We start from the raw sequence: 15305 nt of genomic DNA on the forward strand, positions 1-15305 counted from the left end.
CCCTGATATGGGAACCCCTGATATGGGAACCCCTGAAGACGGGAACCCCTGAGATGAGAACCCCTGATATGGGAACCCCTGAGTTGGGAACCCCTGAGTTGGGAACCCCTGAAATGGGAACCCCTGAGATAGGAACCCCTGAAATGGGAACCCCTGAATTGGGAACCACTGAGATGGGAACCCCTGAGATGGGAACCCCTGATAAGGGTTGCTGAGGGAAGTAGGGTTGATGAGGGAAGTAGGGTTACTGAGTGAAGTAGTGTTGCTGAGGGAAGTAGAGTTGATGAGGGAAGTAGGGTTGATAAGGGAAGTAGAGTTGATGAGGGAAGTAGGGTAGATAAGGGAAGTAGAGTTGATGAGGGAAGTAGGGTTGCTGAGGGAAGTAGGGTAGATAAGGGAAGTAGAGTTGATGAGGGAAGTAGGGTTGCTGAGGGAAGTAGGGTTGATGAGGGAAGTAGGGTTGATGAGGGAAGTAGGGTTGCTGAGCGAAGTAGGGTTGATGAGGGAAGTAGGGTTGCTGAGGGAAGTAGGGTTGATGAGGGAAGTAGGGTTGATGAGGGAAGTAGGGTTGATGAGGGAAGTAGGGTTGATGAGGGAAGTTGGGTTGCTGAGGGAAGTTGGGTTGCTGAGAGAAGTAGGGTTGATGAGGGAAGTTGGGTTGCTGAGGGAAGTAGGGTTGCTGAGGGAAGTAGGGTTGCTGAGGGAAGTTGGGTTGCTGAGGGAAGTAGGGTTGCTGAGGGAAGTAGGATTGATGAGGGAAGTAGGGTTGCTGAGGGAAGTTGGGTTGCTGAGGGAAGTAGGGTTGCTGAGGGAAGTAGGGTTGATGAGGGAAGTAGGGTTGCTGAGGGAAGTAGGGTTGATGAGGGAAGTAGGGTTGATGAGGGAAGTAGGGTTGATGAGGGAAGTAGGGTTGATGAGGGAAGTTGGGTTGCTGAGGGAAGTTGGGTTGCTGAGGGAAGTAGGGTTGATGAGGGAAGTTGGGTTGCTGAGGGAAGTTGGGTTGCTGAGGGAAGTAGGGTTGCTGAGGGAAGTTGGGTTGCTGAGGGAAGTTGGGTTGCTGAGGGAAGTAGGGTTGATGAGGGAAGTTGGGTTGCTGAGGGAAGTTGGGTTGCTGAGGGAAGTAGGGTTGATGAGGGAAGTTGGGTTGCTGAGGGAAGTTGGGTTGCTGAGGGAAGTTGGGTTGCTGAGGGAAGTAGGGTTGCTGAGGGAAGTTGGGTTGCTGAGGGAAGTTGGGTTGCTGAGGGAAGTAGGGTTGCTGAGGGAAGTTGGGTTGCTGAGGGAAGTTGGGTTGCTGAGGGAAGTTGGGTTGCTGAGGGAAGTTGGGTTGCTGAGGGAAGTTGGGTTGCTGAGGGAAGTAGGGTTGATGAGGGAAGTAGGGTTGCTGAGGGAAGTAGGGTTGCTGAGGGAAGTAGGGTTGATGAGGGAAGTAGGGTTGCTGAGGGAAGTAGGGTTGCTGAGGGAAGTAGGGTTGATGAGGGAAGTAGGGTTGCTGAGGGAAGTAGGGTTGCTGAGGGAAGTAGGGTTGCTGAGGGAAGTAGGGTTGCTGAGGGAAGTTGGGTTGCTGAGGGAAGTAGGGTTGCTGAGGGAAGTAGGGTTGCTGAGGGAAGTTGGGTTGCTGAGGGAAGTAGGGATGCTGAGGGAAGTAGGGTTGCTGAGGGAAGTAGGGTTGCTGAGGGAAGTTGGGTTGCTGAGGGAAGTAAAGTTGCTGAGTGAAGTAGGGTTGCTGAGGGAAGTAGGGTTGCTGAGGGAAGTAGGGTTGCTGAGGGAAGTAGGGTTGCTGAGGGAAGTAGGGTTGCTGAGGGAAGTAGGGTTGCTGAGGGAAGTTGGGTTGCTGAGGGAAGTAAAGTTGCTGAGTGAAGTAGGGTTGCTGAGGGAAGTAGGGTTGCTGAGAGAAGTAGGGTTGCTGAGGGAAGTAGGGTTGCTGAGGGAAGTAGGGTTGCTGAGGGAAGTTGGGTTGCTGAGGGAAGTAGGGTTGCTGAGGGAAGTAGGGTTGCTGAGGGAAGTAGGGTTGCTGAGGGAAGTTGGGTTGCTGAGAGTGCTGCAGCACCCCCTGATTTTTTTTCTTTACACAAAAGTAGCGCACTGGGCCTTTACTAGTCCTGTATTAGTGGACCGATATAGCCGTCTGTAGCGCGGGCAGCGGGCAGAAAAACCCATGTCTGCACCCCCCCTTCACAAAAAATGATCACCACTAAATTCCTTCATGATCTGTATTTTTCTATATCAGCTGCATGCCCCACCCTGATTTGGCTGTAAATTGATTTGTCTTATTATCACTCTGGCAGAGAAACACCAATAGCACTATGTCTTGTATCTTATTCTACACACCTGAATCTGAAAATTCCCAATCAATCTTTCAGGAGGCCATTAGGAACCACTCCGCCGACCTTCTCAAACAGAACAAGGATGCCTCAGAGAAGAAGTGCAAGGCCCTTCTGGAGAAGCTGTCTGCTCCGATGGATCAGGGGATGAAGGATGGGATGTACGCCACACCGGGAGGCTATGAGCTTTACCGCAATCACCATGACAACATAGCGGCACAGTACCGGGCCGAGCCCAACAAAGGAGTCAGGGTAAGAGCTAGAAAAAAAACAAAAGCAACAACATAGTGTTTTAGAGAATCAAAAACATTCATCATTAGTCAGTAATGACCAATTAAACATTTTAAAAGTTTAAATGAAAATCTATGCAAAAACATATAAGGCTTGTTTTCTGCAGGCTGAGGTGGTTCTGGAGCAGTTCCTTAAGGAAAAGAGTAAGGTTATATCAGCCAGCAGTGAATCTTTATAATGAGGACAGATTTAAATGATCTAAATTACAAGCTACAAACTCAATAATGAATAGAAAACACACACTGATGTTGGTTTGGGTCAACGGTGTTAGTTCAGAGTTTGGAAGTGTGTGTGTGTTGTGTGTTTGTGTCTGTCTGTTGGTGTTTTATCTCCTGTGACCGTATCATGGTCTGCTGCTCTGCTGTCAACTTAGTGTGCACCTTGCCCTGGTGTCCAGAGGTCATTCAGTGCACCTTGCTCTGGTGTCGAGGTCATTCAGTGCACGTTGCCCTGGTGTCCAGAGGTCATTCAGTGCATCTTGCTCTGGTGTCCAGAGGTCATTCAGTGCACCTTGCTCTGGTGTCCAGAGGTCATTCAGTGCACCTTGCCCTGGTGTCCAGAGGTCATTCAGTGCACCTTGCCCTGGTGTCCAGAGGTCATTCAGTGTACCTTGCCCTGGTGCCGAGGTCATTCAGTGAGCTGGTTGCATCCCCCTCCTATTTCGGACATGTTCTTGTCTGCCACTGTCCCAAAAATGTCCTCTATCGCTTTAGCCTCCCACCTCACTCTACCAGATGGAGGTAAGGTGCCAGTCTGTCCACCAGATGGAGGTTAGGTAAGGTGCCAGTCTGTCTACCAGATGGAGGTTAGGTAAGGTGCCAGTCTGTCTACCAGATGGAGGTTAGGTAAGGTGCCAGTCTGTCCACCAGATGGAGGTTAGGTAAGGTGCCAGTCTGTCTACCAGATGGAGGTTAGGTAAGGTGCCAGTCTATCTACCAGATGGAGGTTTGGTAAGGTGCCAGTCTGTCCACCAGATGGAGGTTAGGTAAGGTGCCAGTCTGTCCACCAGATGGAGGTTAGGTAAGGTGCCAGTCTGTCCACCAGATGGAGGTTAGGTAAGGTGCCAGTCTGTTTACCAGATGGAGGTTAGGTAAGGTGCCAGTCTGTCTACCAGATGGAGATTAGGTAAGGTGCCAGTCTGTCTACCAGATGGAGGTTAGGTAAGGTGCCAGTCTGTCTACCAGATGGAGATTAGGTAAGGTGCCAGTCTGTCTACCAGATGGAGGTTAGGTAAGGTGCCAGTCTGTCCACCAGATGGAGGTTAGGTAAGGTGCCAGTCTGTCCACCAGATGGAGGTTAGGTAAGGTGCCAGTCTGTCCACCAGATGGAGGTTTGGTAAGGTGCCAGTCTGTCTACCAGATGGAGGTTAGGTAAGGTGCCAGTCTGTCCACCAGATGGAGGTTAGGTAAGGTGCCAGTCTGTTCACCAGATGGAGGTTAGGTAAGGTGCCAGTCTGTCCACCAGAACAAGTGAACTGTGATGGAGGAGAGGAGACTCATTCTCCGGTGGAAGGAAAATAACGTCCCTATCATGCCTTCTTTTACTTTGAATGTTTTAATGGGATAGTTCAGCATGCTAGCTGCCATTTAGCATGCTAGCTGCCATTTAGCATGCTAGCTGCCATTTAGCATGCTAGCTGCCATTTAGCATGCTAGCTGCCATTTAGCATGCTAGCTGCCATTTAGCATGCTAGCTGCCATTTAGCATGCTAGCTGCCATTTAGCATGCTAGCTGCTCCTGTAGACTTCCAGTCATTGCGCAAGTTAGCAATACCTCCAGAAACTACCTTTAACTTCCTTCAAACTGTAAGCAGAGACATACAAATTAATTGCCATTATCCCTCTGTACAAGCTGGCCAGGTGAGTCCAGGTGAAAGCTATGATCCCTTATTGATGTCACTTATTAAATCCACTTTAATCAGTGTAGATGAAGGGAAGAAAGGCAGGTTAAAGAAGGATTTTTATGGATTGTGTATGTGTGTCATTCAGAGGGTGAATGGGAAAGACAATAGATTGAAGTGCCTTGTTATTTTGTAAATCTAATTTATCACCACTGCAAATCACCCACAACAGCACATCTTCCAGTTAGAAGAGGGGAGCTTTAGAGGTGGTAGGCTGGTTCATAGCTAGGGCCTGGTGTATTCCCCTTGTATTTTAAAGAGCAACTACCCGTAAAAAACAACTTCTCATTTAGAAAATAGCCTATGCGTCATCGATATGACTCAAACATTTATTCTACTATCAAAATTTACTACAAAGGCCTCCTGAGTGGCGCAGCGGTTTAAGGCACTGCATTGCAGTGCTAGAGGCGTCACTAGACTCGGGTTCGATCCCAGACTGTGTCACAGCCGGCTGCGACCGGGAGACCCATGAGGTGGCGCAAACTTGTCCCAGCGTCGTCCGGGTTAGGGGAGGGTTTGGCTGGTCGGGATGTCCTTGTCCTATCACGCGCTCTAGCAACTCCTGTGGCTGGCCGGGCGCATGCACGCTGACACTGTCACCAGTTGTACAGTGTTTCCTCCGACACATTGGTGCGGCTGGCTTCCGGGTTAAGCGAGCAGTGTGTCAAGAAGCAGTGCGGCTTGGCAGTGTCGTGTTTCGGAGAACGCACAGCTCTTGACCTTGGTCTCTCCCAAGTCCGTATGGGAGTTGCAGCGATGGGACAAGACTGTAACTACCAATTGGATATCACGAAAAAGTGGTAGAAACATGTTTGAAGAAATGTTAAGATAAAAAAAAAACATGAAATACAGAAATGTATAATTTACATAAGTATTCACACCCCTGAATCAACACGTTAGAACTGCCTTTGGCTGCGATTACAGCTGTGAGTATTTCTGGGTAAGTCTTTAAGAGCGTTCCACACCAGGATTGTATATACTTGCCCATTTTTCTTTTCGAAATTCTTCAAGCTCTGTCAAATTGGTTGTTGCTCATTGCTAGACAACCATTTTCAAGTCTTGTCATAGATTTTCAAGCAGCTTTAAGTCAAAACTGTAACTCAGCCACTCAGGAACATTCACTGCCTTCTTGGTAAGCAACTCCAGTGTAGATTTGGCATTGTGGTTTAGGTTATTGTCCTGCTGAAAGGTGAATTCATCTCCCAGTGTTTGGTTTCCCCTAGGATTTTGCCTGTGCTTAGCTCCATTCCATTTATTTTTTTATCCTGAAAAACTCCCCATTCCTTAATGATTACAAGCATAACCATAACATGACGCAGCCACCACTATGCTTGAAAATACAGAGAGTGGTACTCAGTAATATGTTATATTGGATTGCCCCAAACATAACACTTTGTATTCAGGACAAAAAGGTAATTATTTTGCCACATTTTTAGCAATATTACTTTAGTGCCTTGTTGCAAACAGGACGCATGTTTTGGAATATTTTTATTCTGTACAGGCTTCCTTCTTTTCACTCTGTAAATTAGGTTAGTATTGTGGAGTAACTACAATGTTGTTGATGCTTCCTCAGCTTTCTCCTATCATAGCCATTAAACTCTGTAACTGTTTTAAAGTGACCATTAGCCTCATGGTGAAATCCCTGAGCGGTTTCCTTCCTCTCCAGCAACTGAGTTAGGAAGGACGCCTGTATCTTTGTAAAGACTGGGTGAATTGATACACCATCCAATGTGTAATTAATAACTTGACCATGGTCAAAGGGATATTCAATGTCTGCTTTTATTATTTCTACCCATCTACCAATAGGTGCCGTTTTTTGCGAGGCGTTGGAAAACCTCCCAGGTCTTTGTGGTTGAATCTGTGTTAGAAATTCACTGCTCGACTGAAAAAAAACACTGACATTACATTACAGTTGAACCAGTCCTTAGGGTGGAGATGGGTCATAATGTGTCCTGTTCCCAGTTGAACCAGTCCTTAGGGTGGAGATGGGCCATAATGTGTCCTGTTCCCAGTTGAACCAGTCCTAAGGGTGGAGGTGGGTCATAATGTGTCCTGTTCCCAGTTGAACCAGTCCTTAGGGTGGAGATGGGTCATAATGGAAGCCAGTTCCCTGCTGAGCAGCAGGTCAACAGTACAGTCCAGTAGTAAGGACCGTCTGTGGGTCAGCCGTCTTTCTTCCTGGCCTTGAGGAAGGGCTGGTGTAGCACGTCATAGAGGCGTCTGGCCTGTGGGACACAGCAAACAAACACGTCACCTCTCAATATAACGGAGACTAACCAAGGAAAAGTGACACTGTTCGAATGATGAAGATTCTAAAAACGAGGATATCTTTTCCTAAATGGGTTTTGAAATAACCATCGATGTTTGGAAACAATCACACTGAATTATAATAATTAACGTTGAAGGTCATATTTTAGATTCAAGTGAATACTACTCCTCTCCTTCCGTCAATCGAACACATTCCTTTCTGCTCACCTTCTGTGGTCCCAGTCCAGGACAGAGAACCAGGTCTTCTTTAGACGCATCGATGATCCCCTCTAAGGACTGAGAAAGAGCATCTCTCAGCCAACTCAAGACAAATCATTTGAGTGCATTAGTAGTTAGTAGTATTAGTACTGTTCATGTCAACATACTGAAAGCCTCTTACAGAAAAGGTAGACAGCAGAGTGGTGGAGTCAGTCTTGTTGACAGACTTCACAGTGGTCAGACAGTCTGTCACCTGTAAAAACAAAACACTTCATTAAAAATCGGGATTTTAATTCTATAATTTCCTGTAGAAGTACTGTATATGTAGAAGTACTGTATACGTGACTGTTGGCTGTACCCTGTAGAAGCTCAGACCTTATTCAGGTAGTATTAATATGACTGTTGGCTATGGCCTGTAGAAACTTAGACAGGTAGTATTAATATGACTGTTGGCTATGGCCTGTAGCAGCTTAGACAGGTAGTATTAATATGACTGTTGGCTATGGCCTGTAGCAGCTTAGACCTTAGACAGGTAGTATTAATGTGACTGTTGGCTATGGCCTGTAGCAGCTTAGACAGGTAGTATTAATATGACTGTTGGCTATGGCCTGTAGCAGCTCAGACCTTATTCAGGTAGTATTAATATGACTGTTGGCTATGGCCTGTAGAGGCTTAGACCGGTAGTATTAATATGACTGTTGGCTATGGCCTGTAGAGGCTTAGACCGGTAGTATTAATATGACCGTTGGCTATGGCCTGTAGAAGCTTAGACAGGTAGTATTAATGTGACTGTTGGCTATGGCCTGTAGCAGCTCAGACCTTATTCAGGTAGTATTAATATGACTGTTGGCTATGGCCTGTAGAGGCTTAGACCGGTAGTATTAATATGACTGTTGGCTATGGCCTGTAGCAGCTTAGACAGGTAGTATTAATATGACCGTTGGCTATGGGGCCTGTAGAAGCTTAGACAGGTAGTATTAATATGACTGTTAGCTATGGCCTGTAGCAGCTTAGACAGGTAGTATTAATATGACTGTTGGCTATGGGGCCTGTAGAAGCTTAGACAGGTAGTATTAATATGACTGTTGGCTATGGCCAGTAGCAGCTTAGACCTTTGACATTTTTGTTCAGTGTACTACCTGTCTAAGACTTTACGAAGTTACAGTTCATATGGAAATCAGTCAATTGAAAAAATGTATTAGGCCCTCATCTATGGATTTCACATGACTGGGAATACAGATATGCATCTGTTGATCACAGATACCTTTAAAAAAAGAGTGTGGATCAGAAAACCAGTCAGTATCTGGTGTGACCACCATTTGCCTCATGCAGTGTGACACATCTCCTTCGCATAGAGTTGATCAGGCTGTTGGTTGTGGCCTGTCCCATTCTTCTTGCTGGATATTGGTGGGAACTGGAAAACGCTGTCGTACATGTCGATCCAGAGCATCCCAAACGTGCTCAATGGGTGACATATCTGGTGAGTATGCAGGCCATGGAAAAACTGGGACATTTTCAGCTTCCAGGAATTGTGTACAGATCCTTGCGACATGGGGACGTGCATTATCATGCTGAAACATGAGGTGATGGCGGCTAATGAATAGGCACGACAATGGGCCTCAGGATCTCATCAAGGTATCTCTGGGCATTCAAATTGTGTTCGTTGTCCGTAGCTTATGCCTGCCAATACCATAGCCCCACCACCACGGGGCACTCTGTTCACAACGTTGACAATCAGCAAACCGCTTGCCCACACGACGCCATACACGCTGTCTACCATCTGCCCGGTAAAGACGAAACTAGGATTCATCCGTGAAAAGCCCACTTCTCCAGCGTGCCAGTGGCCATCGAAGGTGAGCATTTGCCCACTGAAGTCGGTTACAACGCCAAACTGCAGTCAGTTCAAGACCTGGCTGAGGACGACGAGCACGCAGATGAGCTTCCCCGAGACGGTTTCTGACAGTTTGTGCAGAAATTATTTAGTTGTGCAAACCCCCCAGTTTCATAAGCTGTCCGGCTGGCTGGTCTCACACGATTCCGCAGGTGAGGAAGCCGGATGTGGAGGTCCTGGGCTGGCGTGGTTACATGTGGTTTGCGGTTGATAGGCCGGTTAGACGTTCTGCCAAATTCTTTAAAGCGATGTTGGAGGCGGCTTATGGTAGAGAAATTAGCATTAAATTATCTGGCAACAGCTCTGGTGGACATTCCTGCAGTCAGCATGCCAATTGCACGATCCCTCAAAACTTGAGACATCTGTGGCATTGTGCTGTGTGACTAAACCACACATTTTAGAGTGGCCTTTTATTGTCCCCAGCACAAGGTGCACCTGTGTAATGATCATGCTGTCTACTCAGCTTCTTGATATGCCACACCTGTCAGGTATATGGATTATCTTGGCAAAGGAGAAATGCTCACTAACAGGGATGTAAACACATTTCTGCACAACATTTGAGAGAAATAAGCTTTTTGTGTGTAAGGACATTTTCTGGGATCTTTTACATCAGCTCATGAAACCAACACTTTACATGTTGCGTTGATATTTTAGTTCAGTGTATTAATATGACTGTGTTGGTGATGGCCCATATTGGCTCAGACCTTAGACAGGTAGTCTTTCTCCACATGTTCCTTCAGCAGATCAGCTGGTTTCTTCTCATAGGACTTATACGTCTCCAGGTAACGCCCCGCCTCCTCTGGACTGTTAAGAAAAATAAGTTCCAACTTAAAATCTTCACTCTCAAACACTGTCATTACATAGGCTACAGCTGCTACTCTCCATTCCTGACTGAGGGTTACCTCCAGGCCAGGATGAGAGTGTTACCTCCAGGCCAGGATGAGAGTGTTACCTCCAGGCCAGGATGAGAGTGTTACCTCCAGGCCAGGATGAGAGGGTTACCTCCAGGCCAGGATGAGAGGGTTACCTCCAGGCCAGGATGAGAGTGTTACCTCCAGGCCAGGATGAGAGTGTTACCTCCAGGCCAGGATGAGAGTGTTACCTCCAGGCCAGGATGAGAGTGTTACCTCCAGGCCAGGATGAGAGTGCAGTCAGCCATGATGCAGATACGAGCCAGCTCTTTCAGAGAATGGTGAGGGTCTTTCTGCAACACACCACCAGGGAGAGTGGGGACGGGAGAGAGTGGGGTATTAGGCAAAGCTGCAATGTGATGTGTATCACTCAACAAGCTGAAAAAGTATCAGTATAAAGTACTTTTACACTATAATCATGGCCTCTTGTTAATTCAATTCAACAATAAATTAGGAGAAAATACCAGTTTACTAGCCTCACCACATCAACTAGCACCAGTAGAACCCTGAGGGTGAAGGTTTGGCCCAGCAGTTTGAGACGGTCGTGGATGTAGCTGGGGTTGAGGTTGTGGTACCTCAGACTGCCGGTCCAACAACGAGCCAGGCCAGGACAACACCAACAGGCCAGGACAACACCAACAGGCCAGGACAACACCAACAGGCCAGGACAACACCAACAGGCCAGGACAACACCAACAGGCCAAGCCAGGACAACACCAATAACCACAGACACAAATACAAGGGGGAGAGACTATGAGAACCTCTTCCATTAGAACATGACTAGCATAGTTTATTCCAGAGTAGTCATTGCATAGCAACAGTCAAGGTGTAAAGGTTCACAGAATAAAACAATAGGAAAAGAAAAGGTGGTTAGCGGTTACTCACTAACTAGGTGAGAGGTTGACATTATGACAGGTTTCAGTGGAACACAAGAGGCCACATCACACACACAACAATTACACACACACACACACACACAACAATTACACACACACACAACAATTACACACACAAACACAGGGTAAAAAGTCCATAAAGCATGTATTGTACACACACCTGAGGAAGAGAGCGCAGGTTGTCTGTCCCAGGACATAGTCAGGGACCACTTCTCCAAACTCCCAAGGCACACTCCTCACAAACTTCAGAATGGGGTTTCCTCTCTGCACAATAACAACCAGGGTATCAAGATTAATTAGTAAGACAACACATCAAAGCTTTCTTAAGCTATTGGTAAAGCCTCTCTGAACAAAGACTTTAAATTCAATTTTTCAACTGTAGCTTTTTTTGTCATCCATCACTCTTACCTGTCTGGGGCTGACTATGATACTATTACCAGACCCCACTGGTTTAGGATGACCCAGGATGTTGCTGCCCTCTGCCCTTTGACCCTCCTCCTGCTTCTGCTCGGTCCCAGCCCTCTGCCCCTCCTCTCCCTCTGTAACCCCTGGTGGCCCACCAGAACCCGGACACTCTGTCCCCTGGGCCTGGTCCTGGTCCTGAGGCCTCTCACACCATGTACCATCAGGCCCACCTTGTACTCCTTGACTGGGACCCTGCTTCAAACTGCCAGTCCCGGTCTCTATCCCAGTCCCAGCGTCCACCCTGGACTGCCCCACTCTCTGCGGAGCCGAGGGGACCCGTGGAAGCGGAGGTGCAGCATGGCCTTTGCTCTGGACAATGAACTCCGCGTATGATAGCGGTTGGCCAGCAGACGGGGGTGCAGGCTGAGCTGTGGTCTCAGAGGTGGTTGATGATGATGATGATGATGCACTCTGGCCTGCCTTAGAGGAAGGCTGGAACAGGGGTTTCACCTGCAAGAGAACAAGGTGGGTGATCCTCTGTAGCTCAGCTGGTAGAGCATGGTGCTTGTAACGCCAAGGTAGTGGGTTCGATCCCCGGGACCACCCATACGTAAAAATGTATGCACGCATGACTGTAAGTCGCTTTGGATAAAAGCTTCTGCTAAATGGCATATTATTATTAATAATGTGATCATGCAGTTCTCTAACACATGACATATGCAATGTGTATTGTAATGCTCTACAATCATCAAAGCTAAGTTGGAAAGTTATGACTAGTGTATAGGGGTCCAAAACCCTACAACCGGCAGAAAACTGTATTTTCAACCACTTGCTACCTTCAACCTTCCTTGTAGGTGTTAACCACAATAACGTTTACATTTTAGTAATTTAGCTAGCATACTTCAGTAACGTCAAAAAGACTAGCTACGGATGAGGTTTGTGGGACTGGTTGTCTGGTCTGCTACTGCAACCCAATAGTACAATCTGGGCAAACGATAGACCAGTATCCAGTGTTTCGAGACTCCAAAGATCTCTGCTGTAGCTTTGGCCAGCACTACTAACTTAGCTAGATAGCTAACAAGACTAGCATTGATAGAATAGCTAGCTAGCCTACAACCTTATAATATAATATAATATAATAATAAATTCAACCTTGAAAAATATCTGGTGATTAGCTAGCTAATTAGCAATTTATTTACCGGGGCTCTTTCTTTTGTGAAGGCAGAGTCGTCTAGGTTGATATTAAACCTCTTCTTTTCCATATTTGAATCAAATACATGCTCTAGCTAGCCACATAGCCAACTGCCACTCTGTTTTGAGGTCCACTGTCGAGCATCGAAAATGTCAACCAGGCATGACTTTATGCTGTTGATTAAGGAGTAATCGATTCCACTACCAGTATTTCCATAATCTGTCACCAGAGGACGCAAGAGTTCCACAGAAGGAAACGGTTCGTCGATCTGAACGCATTTCTGCTGGCGTGTTTAGAACATGGGGCAGAGCATTGCACCCCCAACCCCTAAAAGTACTTTTTGAAGAAGGAAAATAAAAATTGGAGGAAAATCCCTTGGGCAACGACAGCTCCGTAACAGATGTGTGCCAGCATCTTCAATTGTAGGCTACTAGGAAAGAGACAGACACCAAAACTGTATGATTGTGTAACCTTTGCTGAAGGATAATGAAGTGGAGCCCCATGGCTGTCACTGTGGGTGTGAAACCTCAGACGCAGGAGTCAGTCACAGGCAGGAGCAGGCAGCACAGGGTGATGGTTGACTTTGAGATGGTAGACCTATGAAACTGTGCATAATCTTCCAGTTTTACTCATCACCTGGTCGGCCCAAACATTAATGTTCACCCAGCCCCAGTAACTGTTTTTATCGATGAATAATGGGACAGTGCCTATTATTGCGTATAGGCTGCTGTGTAATGAGAATGCCAAGAGTGTGCAAAGCTGTCATCAAGTCAAAGGGTGGATACTTAGAAGAATCTAAAATATGACATATATTTTGATTTGTTTAACACTTTTTTGGTTACTACATGATTCCATATGTGTTATTTCATAGTTTTAATGTCTTCACTATTATTCTACAATGTAGAAAATAGAAAATAATAAGAAAAACCCTTGAATGAGTAGGTGTGTCTAAACATGTGACTGGTACTGTGTATATATACAGTTGAAGTCGGAAGTTTACATACACCTTAGCCAAATACATTTAAACTCAGTTTCTCACAATTCCAGACATTTAATCACAGTAAAAATACCCTGTCTTAGGTTAGTTAGGATCACCACTATATTTTAAGAATGTGAAACGTCAGAATAATAGTAGAGAGAATTATTTATTTCAGCTTTTATTTCTTTCATCACATTCCCAGTGGGTCAGAAGTTTACATACACTCAATTAGTATTTGGTAGCATTGCCTTTACATTGTTTAACTTGGGTCAAACGTTTCGGGTAGCCTTCCACAAGCTTCCCACAATAAATTGGGTGAATTTTGGCCCATTCCTCCTGACAGAGCTGGTGTAACTGAGTCAGGTTTGTAGGCCTCCTTGCTCGCACACGCTTATTCAGTTCTGCTCACAACTTTTCTATAGGATTGAGGTCAGGGCTTTGTGATGGCCGCTCCAATACCTTGACTTTGTTGTCCTTAAGCCATTTTGCCACAACTTTGGAATTATGCTTGGGGTCATTGTCCATTTGGAAGACCCATTTGCGACCAAGCTTAATCTTCCTGACTGATGTCTTGAGATGTTGCTTCAATATAACATAGCATAATTTTCCTTCCTCATGATGCCATCTATTTTGTGAAGTGCACCAGTCCCTCCTGCTGCAAAGCACTCCCACAGCATGATGCTGCCACCCCCGTGCTCCACATTTACATTTTTACATTTACGTCATTTATTATTATATTTTCTTATCCAGAGCGACTTACAAATTGGTGCATTCACCTTATAGCCAGGGTTTCAAATGTCTCCGGAAGGTGGTGAGTGACTCCGCTGTCCTGGCGTCGTGAGGGAGCTTGTTCCACCATTGGGGTGCCAGAGCAGCGAACAGTTTTGACTGGGCTGAGCGCGAACTATGCTTCCGCAGAGGTAGGGGAGCCAGCAGGCCAGAGGTGGATGAACGCAATGCCCTCGTTTGGGTGTAGGGACTGATCAGAGCCTGAAGGTACGGAGGTGCCGTTCCCCTCACAGCTCCGTAGGCAAGCACCATGGTCTTGTAGCAGATGTGAGCTTCAATTGGAAGCCAGTGGAGTGTGCGGAGGAGCGGGGTGACGTGAGAGAACTTGGGGGGTAAAAAGTATGATCTTTGTCCCCATGTGCAGTTGCAAACTGTAGTCTGGCTTTTTTATGGCGGTTGTGGAGCAGTGGCTTCTTCCTTGCTGAGTGGCCTTTCAGGTTATGTCAATATAGGACTGGTTTTTCTGTGGATATAGATATTCTTGGCTGATTTCTTTTGATTTTCCCATGATGTCAAGCAAAGAGGCACTGAGATTGAAGGTAGGCCTTGAAATACATCCACAGGTACACCTCCAATTGACTCAAATGATGCCAATTAGCCTATCAGAAGCTTCAAAAGCCATTACATCATTTTCTGGAATTTTCCAAGCTGTTTAAAGGCACAGTCAACCTAGTGTATGTAAACTTCTGACCCACTGGAATTGTGATACAGTGAATTATAAGTGAAATAATTTAAATGGATTTTTTGGGGGTTTGTATCATTTGATTTACACAACAGGCTACCACTTTGAAGATGCAAAATACTTTTTATTGTGAACAAACAAGAAATAAGACAAAAAAAACTTAACATTTGAGCGTGCATAACTATTCACCCCACCAAAGTCAATACTTTGTAGAGCCACCTTTTGCAGCAATTACAGCTGCAAGTCTCTTGGGGTATGTCTCTATAAGCTTGGCACATTTAGCCACTGGGATTTTTGCCCATTCTTCATGGCAAAACTGCTCCACCTCCTTCAAGTTGGATGGGTTCCGCTGGTGTACAGCAATCTTCAAGTCATACCACAGATTCTCAATTGGATTGAGGTCTGGGCTTTGACTAGGCCATTCCAAGACATTTAAATGTTTCCCCTTAAACCGCTTAAGTGTTGCTTTAGCAGTATGCTTAGGGTCTTTGTCCTGCTGGAAGGTGAACCTCCGTCACAGTCTCAAATCTCTGGAAGACTGAAACAGGTTTCCCTCAAGAATTTCCCTGTATTTAGCGCCAT

General features: G+C 46.2%; 2 protein-coding genes across 2 annotated transcripts; both read right to left on the bottom strand.

Annotated features, from left to right (window-relative positions):
• Positions 1 to 244: 244 nt before the first annotated feature.
• Positions 245 to 2157, bottom strand: LOC123482900 (glutenin, high molecular weight subunit PW212-like). The gene is made up of 2 exons (XM_045212022.1): positions 2146 to 2157; positions 245 to 1993 (listed from the first exon to the last, which is right to left on the bottom strand). Exons 1-2 carry the CDS (start codon positions 2155 to 2157, stop codon positions 245 to 247), a joined length of 1761 nt encoding a protein of 586 aa, XP_045067957.1.
• Positions 2158 to 6353: 4196 nt separating this feature from the next.
• ercc1 (excision repair cross-complementation group 1) lies at positions 6354 to 12419 on the bottom strand. Its single transcript, XM_041868903.2, has 9 exons — positions 12281 to 12419; positions 11085 to 11591; positions 10837 to 10940; positions 10262 to 10361; positions 9997 to 10073; positions 9574 to 9673; positions 7160 to 7231; positions 6988 to 7056; positions 6354 to 6737 (listed from the first exon to the last, which is right to left on the bottom strand). Exons 1-9 carry the CDS (start codon positions 12341 to 12343, stop codon positions 6675 to 6677), a joined length of 1155 nt encoding a protein of 384 aa, XP_041724837.2. The 5' UTR covers positions 12344 to 12419; the 3' UTR covers positions 6354 to 6674.
• Between the last annotated feature and the right edge of the window lie 2886 nt (positions 12420 to 15305).

This window comes from Coregonus clupeaformis, chromosome 40 (assembly GCF_020615455.1).
Source record: "Coregonus clupeaformis isolate EN_2021a chromosome 40, ASM2061545v1, whole genome shotgun sequence".
Taxonomy (NCBI): Eukaryota; Metazoa; Chordata; class Actinopteri; order Salmoniformes; family Salmonidae; genus Coregonus; species Coregonus clupeaformis.

Excerpts from the sequence above, each read along its gene's own strand:
- ercc1 (XM_041868903.2), bottom strand. The coding sequence starts at position 12,343 with ATGGAAAAGAAGAGGTTTAATATCAACCTAGACGACTCTGCCTTCACA. Across the intron at positions 10,362-10,836 it reads ACCTGCGCTCTCTTCCTCAG|TCTGAGGTACCACAACCTCA; the intron begins GTGTGTGTACAA and ends TTGGACCGGCAG. Across the intron at positions 9,674-9,996 it reads ACTCTCATCCTGGCCTGGAG|TCCAGAGGAGGCGGGGCGTT; the intron begins GTAACACTCTCA and ends TTTTCTTAACAG.